The sequence below is a fragment of the Impatiens glandulifera genome, chromosome 4, assembly GCF_907164915.1.
Source record: "Impatiens glandulifera chromosome 4, dImpGla2.1, whole genome shotgun sequence".
NCBI lineage: Eukaryota > Viridiplantae > Streptophyta > Magnoliopsida > Ericales > Balsaminaceae > Impatiens > Impatiens glandulifera.
The window spans coordinates 45,439,233-45,448,407 of NC_061865.1; the positions used below are offsets into that span (position 1 = coordinate 45,439,233).

The 9,175-nt window shown below is 32.5% G+C and overlaps 1 protein-coding gene across 1 annotated transcript; it reads left to right on the forward strand.

The window, feature by feature from the left end:
* Positions 1 to 2,919: 2,919 nt before the first annotated feature.
* LOC124936774 (lipid droplet phospholipase 1-like) lies at positions 2,920 to 8,725 on the forward strand. Its single transcript, XM_047477299.1, has 10 exons — positions 2,920 to 3,228; positions 4,048 to 4,115; positions 4,461 to 4,531; positions 4,646 to 4,891; positions 6,347 to 6,510; positions 6,622 to 6,677; positions 6,779 to 6,831; positions 6,930 to 7,041; positions 7,746 to 7,843; positions 8,464 to 8,725. Exons 1-10 carry the CDS (start codon positions 3,092 to 3,094, stop codon positions 8,533 to 8,535), a joined length of 1,077 nt encoding a protein of 358 aa, XP_047333255.1. The 5' UTR covers positions 2,920 to 3,091; the 3' UTR covers positions 8,536 to 8,725.
* Positions 8,726 to 9,175: the final 450 nt, after the last annotated feature.

Here is a 9,175-nt window from a genome sequence, read left to right on the forward strand (position 1 = left end):
AAGAATGTAGTTTTCACATAACTGATGTTCAATAGACTTCAGGTCTGGAATCTGTCCATTCTTCAAAAGAATTTTCATCCCTTTTTTGCTCATATGGCCCAACCTGCAATGCCATAGCTCATTGTTCTTCGAGTCATCAACTACAACATCAACTATTTCTCTACAAGTTGAAGTCGAGTATAACGTTCCAGTTTTGTGACCTCGAGCAACAACTATTGCTCATTTAGTCGTCTTCCACGCACCATTTCCACAACTGAAATTGTGACCTTCTTCATCAAGTTTTGTAACATAAATCAGATTGCGCATTAAACCTAGAATGTGTCTCACCTTATTAATCTTCCAAACAAAACAATTTTCCATCTTCAATTTGATGTCACTCATGCCAACAATATCCAGTGGCTCACCATCTGCAAGATAAACTTTCTCACAATTTCCAGCCACATAATTCTCTATTAATTCTTTGTGGGCAATGATGTGGAAAGATGCTCCCCACTCCAAAACTCATGAATCTATTGAGCTATCAATAGACATAAGTAACACATTAGTGACAGTTTCTGTAACAACGTTGGCTGTATCTTTTTATCATCATTGTTTCTCTTCGGTGCTTTGCAGTTCCTCTACAAATGACCCTGTTTACCATAATTCCAGCACTCAAATGTTCACCCAGACTTGGAATGACTCCTCTTGCTCCTCGACATAGATCTGCTCTTACCTCGGTTAAAATTTCTATCATTATCTCCGTCCCTGTTTTCCATATTCAGAGCAGAATCTTTGAACGTTTCACCAGAATTAATTTTACAAACCTCTTCAGCAAGAATACGATCTCTAACTTCAACAAATTTCAGTTTAACATTTCCAACTAAATTACTAATTGTTGCCCTCATAGGTTCCCAACTATTTGGTAAGATGTTAACAAAATCAAGGAACTAACTTCATCCCAAAATCAATCTCAACAGATAACAATTGATTCATAATTGTATTGAATTCATTCAAATGAGTAGTGACAGAAGTATCATCAACCATACTTAAGTAAAAGAGTCTTTTCATTAAGTGTACCTTGTTGCTGCCCTCATAGGTTCCCAACTATTTGGTAAAGATGTTAACAAAATCAAGGAACTAACTTCATCCCAAAATCAATCTCAACAGATAACAATTGATTCATAATTGTATTGAATTCATTCAAATGAGTAGTGACAGAAGTACCATCAACTATACTTAAGTAAAAGAGTTTTTTCATCAAGTGTATCTTGTTGTTATTAGATAGTTTCTCATACATATCAGAAAGAACTTTCATCAGACCCATGGTAGTCTTCTCCTTTGCTACATTGTGAGCAACTGTCTTGGCTAGCGTCAATCGGACAACTCCCAAAACATGTCTATTAAGGAGTTTCCATTCAACTTTATCCATCTTCTCTAGGTTCTCACTCAAAGGAACATGAAGCTTCTTTCTATTGAGATAATCTTCAATCTGCATTCTCTAGAAGGCATAATCTGTCCTATCGAATCTTCCAATTCCATGTCCTATACTGTTCTCACTTGTCATCGTTTCCAATGCTCAAATCTAGCATAGTTGCTCTGATACTAGTTGTTAGGATTTGTATCTCCCAAATCCGACCTGCTTGAAACAATCTATAAAAATGCAAGAAAGAAGAACACAAGAAGACACAGATTTAAAGTGGTTCACACAAATTGAGCTACGTCCACTTCAGCCGCTACTAGATTGCACTATGAAGAAGAAGAAAGAATACAAATTTTTTTTGCCTCACATTTTATTTCTCTAGAATTATATCTAACTTGTGTAAACCCTTAATAATCATATATTTATAGGGTAATATTTAGTAATAAACCTAAATAACTGCCCAAGCCCAAAACCAAATATAAACCCAATAAAATCTAATTAATAATGTAGAGTTTATTATAAGTGTAGGCTCCATAACTCAACATGGAGAACCCATAGCATTAACACGTGTTTGGTGGACACATGATAATAGGGGGACCGGGGTGGCTCAAGGTTCAATAGTTTCAACCTTGGTTTACGTGTGTCAGACATTTTTTAAAATAAAACATTATTTTTAAAAGATTTTGATACAATCTGACCGGTTTTATAATTAATTATAAAAACAATTAATTTTATTCAAATTTTAATAATATGGAAATTTGCTAAAATCAAATAAAGATTTGATTTTTATGAAATCCAATTTAAGAAAAAAACATTGTTTATTTGAAGACAATGTCGCCAATTGATTTTAGGAAAATCAATATTCTTCCGGTCATAGTCATTCATTTAGGTTTAACGTTATTTAAAGTATTCATTAGAGTTTATAAAAAGTTTAACCGCTACACTATTATTGTTGAAATAATTTTATAATTTTGTGCATATATATATACTTATTAAGGTCTAAAAAAATATATATTTAAAATATATTATTAAATTTTTATTTCTCTTTTTAAAATTTCTCAATCTTATTTCTCCTTAAAAGTTTTTTATTTTAATAATTAATAATTTATTTTATAAATGATACAATTTCAAATGAATTGAATATTCATAATAATTTTATAATAAAAAATTAAAGACAGATAAAACATTAAATATTTTTTTAAATAATAAAAAGTTATAAAGAGAAATGATTAAATATTTATAGAGACATATACAATTTAAAATTAAAAAGAGTTTATATAAATTTGTTTTATAAATTATTATTTAATTTTTTTTTATAAATTAGATTAATATCTAAATAATGTTAAACTACAAAAATTAGTTAAAGCTTAAATACTTTTATTATCTTTTATATAATAATTTAAATTGCCAAAAAAACTAAATAATTTTCAAAATTATAACCAATAATATAATGTTTCAAAACCAACCTAATAAATAAATGGGTCAGATCATGATCTGAATGAATAAATGTGAAGTCTTTTTTCATAATTGTTCACACCTTTATATTCTCTTTCTCTCTCTATAACTCCTCGAACATTCTTTTTATCTGTTCGTAGTTGGGAATCGGAAGATTACTCAGAAAATTCCCATCTGTTCGATCTATATCTCATTTATATTAGCGGTTGACATGAACTTTGATAAGCAGCAGGAGTGATGGAGAACGGTAGACTTGAAACCGACGTATGTTCATCAGAAACCGCGAATGGAGGTAGAAACTTATGGAGCTGTGATGTGTCCGACGCTTCTTTACCCGATCATCTGGTTGTGATGGTTCATGGAATTCTCGGAAGGTTAATATATTGACAGTTATAAACGGATCATTTTCATGTTAAATAGTTGTAAATGTGCGCTTGAAACCTTAAAGTTTTGATCTTTGTTGTGAGTGTTTCTGTGATCTTTGAATTCTTGAAATCTGCTTCTCACCTGTAATTAGAGACATGGTTATGCTTTAGCTTGCTGTAATTGGGAAGATTGATCATCAAGTTTTTGTTGTTACAATCATGAAATCTGCTACTGAATTTCGTTACAGTTGGGCACAGTACTAATTCAATCCATTTTTCTCTTGATTGTCTCCTCATTCAATTATGTTGAGGTTTGGGGGGTATATCTTCACTCAACACTTTTCAATTCCTTGATACTGACCAACCCAACTGAATGATCTCTGGGAGGTTTTTGTTAGTGGAATATGTTTTTGCTATTCCGAACTTGGCAGTGTTTATTAAAGTTGCCAATTTTATCTTTTGTTTATTATAGTGATCATTTGCTTCCTCCTTTTGGCACCATGTTTTCTGATTTTAGTGAGTTGCATTGTTATTATCATTTAGGTCTGTTCTCATTTCCTTTTTATATGGGAATAAACTACTTAGTATGAGTTATCATTTGACAGTGTAATTATACTACAGCATCTGATGATCGATGTTGTTGAAAATTTGTTCAGGATTATTACATTTTCTTCTTCTTCTTCTTCTAGATTTATTTTAGTAGTGAAGACAACAAAAATATGAGGGCAATGTTCTTTGGGTACATTGACCGAGCTCAAATTGAAGCTAATGCAGCTTACAATTGAATATCAATACCCTCCTTTGATATTTCTTCTATTGATCTTGCAGTGCTGACGATTGGAAGTTCGGAGCTGAGCTATTTGTGCACAAGCTACCTGATAAACTATTTGTTCATTGTGAGGAGTCTCGTTCTTTTATCCTATCTGATAAACTATTTGTTCACTGTGAGGAGTCTTGGTATAAAAAAGATTAGTTGTATATGTTGTCAATCTTTTCTCTAGAGAAAGAAAAATGGTGTGGGCTATATGATTTATAAATTTGGTTGTTTATTTGAACCATTATGAATGTTTGTGATAAAAAAAAATCATTATGCATACTGGAAAGGTAGCTGAATTCTGATCGATTTTCTGTTCATTTTTTTTATTTAAACAAAAATATGATCCGAACTAGTTGGTAGAGTTTTGTTGTTGTGGTGAATGTAATTATAGATATGAAAACTTTTTCTTATATCTTGCATGCAGGTAGTGAGCGAAATGTTGCTAAGCGTACATTAGATGGTGTGGATATAATGGGTGAACGGTTGACAGAAGAGGTCAATTTTTTCTTGCTTGGAAAATAGTTAGTTTTTGGCTGTTCTTGTACTATAATTTCTTAGTTGAAATATACATACTTTGCTTCATTGTACTCAGTGAGTTGGTGATAACAGGTCCTTGAGGTGATTAAACAGAAGCCATACCTGCAGAAGATTTCTTTTGTTACGCACTCTGTTGGAGGATTGGTAGCAAGATATGCAATTGGAAAACTGTTTAGACCTCTGCCTGTAGAAATAACCAATGATATAACAGGTCAACCCCGTGAAGAACTATTTCTTAACGGTACAATAGGAGGTCTAGAGCCAATGAACTTTGTCACTGTTGCTACGCCACATCTTGGTTCGAGGGGAAATAAGCAGGTATTCAGCGTGCATTTAGTTTTTATGTACTGAAAAGTGAATAATAACTGTAAGATGCAGTCAACAAATTGAATAGAATTGTAGCACATGAGCAACTCTTACCATTCATGTTGATGCATTTGATTATGGTGAAATAGCGAGCAAACACTTTGAAAATGACATGATAGATGATATTTGAAAATACATATAGTATTGGATATTTTGTTTATTGGGTGGATCTAAGAGTTTGTTATGAAAAGGGATGCTACACTTTGATATTTGGTTGGTTGAAATGTCATAAATGTTGACTTCTCTTAGACTCCACTATTCTCTCTTTTATTTCTGTCAAGAAAGGCTTTCTCTCGCCAATGTGTTGTACCTCAGATGTTAGAATTTCTGCTTCTTAAGCAAAAGGTCGCTGGTTCAACTTCAACTTGACGCATTTAAAAAAAAGGCTCTCTCTTTAGTCATTGTGAGATGTAAGATATAGCTATTGCTTACGTTCCATTTAGGAACAAAGCTCATTTTATTTTCACTAAATGCTTATTTTTCTTGTTGAGCTTATTAAAATGTCTCACAGCGGTAAGGTTGCCAATCCACAAAAAGGATGACTTCTCATTGCCTTTGGTAACCTTTCCGCATGGTCCTATTGTTTGAGAACCCTACAAGAGCTTCCATTATATATCTCTTCATCCATCCTCTCCTCTCCTTTTATCTTTCTTTTCATTTCCTTTCGTTTTTACAACCATAGGAACAAAGCCATCCAAAATGTTATACTTTATACATTAAATTGCAAGTTCACCATTTTGTTGTGATCTCTATTGATTGCATATGCTTCTTTTTTCTAGAATGGGATGGCTTCCTTTCATTGTCGATAATGCATCATGTCAAGTTTAGAAATCTGGTCCTTAGTTTGGCCTAAAGATAGTCAAATATTTAAATAGGATACATATTGTGTGTTAACGATTATATTCTCTAAGTTACATGAGGTTAACATTGAGTAGAGGGAGAGAAAGATTGGAATAAGAGAGACAGCGCTATTAGAGGAGAGAAAAGAGATTACTTCTTACTTTCTTAAAGATTTAATGGTGTTAAGAAAAGATACTGGCAAGAGGTGATTTCAGTCGATTTTTTAAGTTAGAGAAAGTTAAATGAACACAACACAAGTTCATCAAGCGTAATAAGTGCATGGGTTTCCATTAAGGAGAGGGAGAGCAGGGAGAAATGGAAGTCTTTGTATTTTTAAGATTTAATGGTGTTAACAGAAAGATAACCACATGAGGTGATTTGAGTTTTTTTTGTAAGTTCAACAAGTAAAATGAGATTGGCACTAGCTTCTTTCTTCACACTTACTGTTTCTATATAGGAAGTGTTACATTATCTCCACTAAAACCTATGCTTTTAAACAATGGCTCAGAATAATGAAATTATTGGGATGTATATCCATATTCATTTAATATGCATTTCTTTAAGCAGGTACCCTTTCTATTTGGTGTTACTGCCATCGAGAAAGTGGCTGGTCATGTTATTCATTGGATTTTTAGGAGAACAGGAAGGCATCTTTTTCTTACCGATAAGGATGAAGGGAAGCCTCCATTATTGAGACAGATGGTTGAAGATCATGGAGATAATTTATTCATGTACGGAACAAAACATTTACTTTCTTTGAGATGCAACACATATTGATATAGAGAGATATCTACTCCTTGTTAGCCCTAGTCACCAAATTTGATGTCTGTTATTTGATGCAGGTCTGCCTTATATTCTTTTAAACGTCGAGTGGCATATGCTAATGTTGGTTATGACCGTATCCTGATCACATTGTTCACCCCCTCTTTGATTTTACTATTATTAATATTAAAATATCTAACTATATTTGGCTTGTTTTCCATTATGGGATTTAATTAGATATAGTTGGTTGGAGGACATCATCAATTAGACGTGATAATGAACTTCCAAATGTATGTATTTTAATTTGCTAATGTTAAATTATTATTTCTTATATTCAGTTCCTTTGTTCTGCTTGAGTTGCTGATCATTTTATTTGATTGTCGTAAAGTGGGAGCAGTCTTTGAATGAGAAGTATCCTCACATTGTATATGAAGAATTCTGTAAAGCTTTGGATGTTCGGGAAGATGTTTCTGCCTATGAATGCTCAGACAAGATAGAAGGTCAGTATATTGCATTAGCCTTCTTGTTTGGTATGAGATAGAGGGTGTGAGCTGACTTGTTTCCTTAACGTGATGGTGATTTTTATTTTTTCTGGATTATGATCCATGTTATTTTCTAGATCGTCCTCCTGATTATAATTCCAGTTTAGGCTCCATTCAGTGTAAAGATTATTTTTGGATCAAGAATGTAGTGTGAGATTTTTGGGCTTCATTTGTTATCGTTTTTTTTTCTTCTAGATCTTGATACAGTTGGATCCTGATCCAAACCATTTTTAGATCATTGTGGCTTGTGAGTTTTGGCAAACTTAACAATGCAGATTTTTCTGGATCCTGTTTTAGATGAAAAAAATGCATACCAAAACATTCTTTGACCAAGTCATTGAGAGGGTCAATAGGACATGTGGGATCTTTTATTGTCCTTTTATTATTCTAATGCTGGTTCATTACTTGATATGCATTGAATTCAATCCTTCTGTTTTGTTTATATGATTCTGATAGAGTTCAAACTCTTTGGTTTAAACAATCCATTAAAAAATGAGGTATATGCCAATATAAAACAAGAAAAGTTCATAACCTTTCACAATTTATTTGAATAATTAAAATGATAACCAAAGACCCCTATATATAATGCATAAACCCATATCCATTTCTTTTATTTAGTTTAGCTTTCAATGTCTTGAGATTGTTCTTTGTATTCTGAGCAGAGGAACTTGTAACTTATATATCACGGGTGTCATGGGAAAAGGTTGATGTCAGCTTCCATAATAGCAGACTGAGGTCTGCTGCCCATAGTTTAATCCAGGTATACTCATTCCCTCCCTCTCTTGATATTTTTAGGAAATTTCGATCGTTTCCATGTTTGCTAGCATCTCTGTTTTAAATCTTTTATTGAAAAATACTTTTCCATTGATTCAACATCCCTATAATTACTTTTGCTCTTATGTAATATTGTTCCTTCTATGCAAACCTGAATCCAAGTCCTAGAAGATTCAATTATTTCACTAAATCAATGAAGTCAGGATTACATTTGAGAAATTATCCAATATCCTATGATTCCTAATTGGTTTAGGATTAGTATTTGATTCCCATTAGAATTAGGATTACCTTATCTACTACTAAACTTTTCTAATACTTTAATTTGTCAACCACTTGTCTTCGTTTTGATTGTCCCCTCGAAACCCTATAATTTGTTTCGCCCCAGAGTTTTTGCCCCAAAATCTGTTCACATTTCATCCCTTTTGATGGTTACACAATTTATTGATTTTTTGCTTTTTGAAAGGATTCATTATTCATAGCATCATATCAAATGTAAAGAGGTAAATAAATTAAGGAAGAGGGTTACCATTTAGTTTCAGCAGAACCGATGTTTTATTTTGAAACTGATTATGTGTTTTCTTGTTGATACATGAAACTATGTGATAGGTGAAAGATCAAAACATGCATTCAGAAGGAGCAGATGTGATACAACATATGATAGATCATCTCATTCTTTAGATATGCTTACCTGAGTTATATATGTCTCAAAGATCTTTTTCTATGTCACTTGAACTACTATATATATTATACACACTAATGAAGTAAATCTAGACATTTTCTTATAATATTGTAACTTCCATTGTCAGTGTAAAATATATGTAAAACAGTTTATGCCAAATAATAGAAATTACACTTTTGTATTCTACTCTATCATTTAGCCAAGGTAGGGGAAACGGAGAAAATGCCTCAATCAACATGTCCTATAGTTGACTCTAAGTTCTTTTTAAGACACCCGTCTAATGTGTTTTTTTAGGAATTCAATCTGTTTTGATTATTTATAGTTTTGAAGAATAGAAAACACATGGTGTCTTAAGACTCCCGAAGTTGCATCCAAATTTTATAGCAAGAAATTCTGATGTTTCGGAGTGTCATGCTTTAGCTGATTAATCTTCGACGTGCATTATAGAAATCGTAAGTTGCTAATGATAATGGCGAATGATATTGTCCAAGAATTCAACATTCAAAATGATAAAAAAATCAATGGAAGCTAGCCAACCCTATTAGGAATCCTTCTCTGTCTACCCATCATTTGAACAAACTTTCCCATTCTACCTTAGGGTGGGAGGGTTCGGTTCAGTTGTTTTTTTTATCGAAAAAT

Bases quoted from the DNA above. Each gene is read 5' to 3' on its own strand.
- LOC124936774 (XM_047477299.1), top strand. From the start codon at position 3,092: ATGGAGAACGGTAGACTTGAAACCGACGTATGTTCATCAGAAACCGCG. The intron at 6,832-6,929 runs GTATGTATTTTA...ATTGTCGTAAAG, and splicing joins GTGATAATGAACTTCCAAAT to TGGGAGCAGTCTTTGAATGA. The intron at 7,042-7,745 runs GTCAGTATATTG...TATTCTGAGCAG, and splicing joins ATGCTCAGACAAGATAGAAG to AGGAACTTGTAACTTATATA.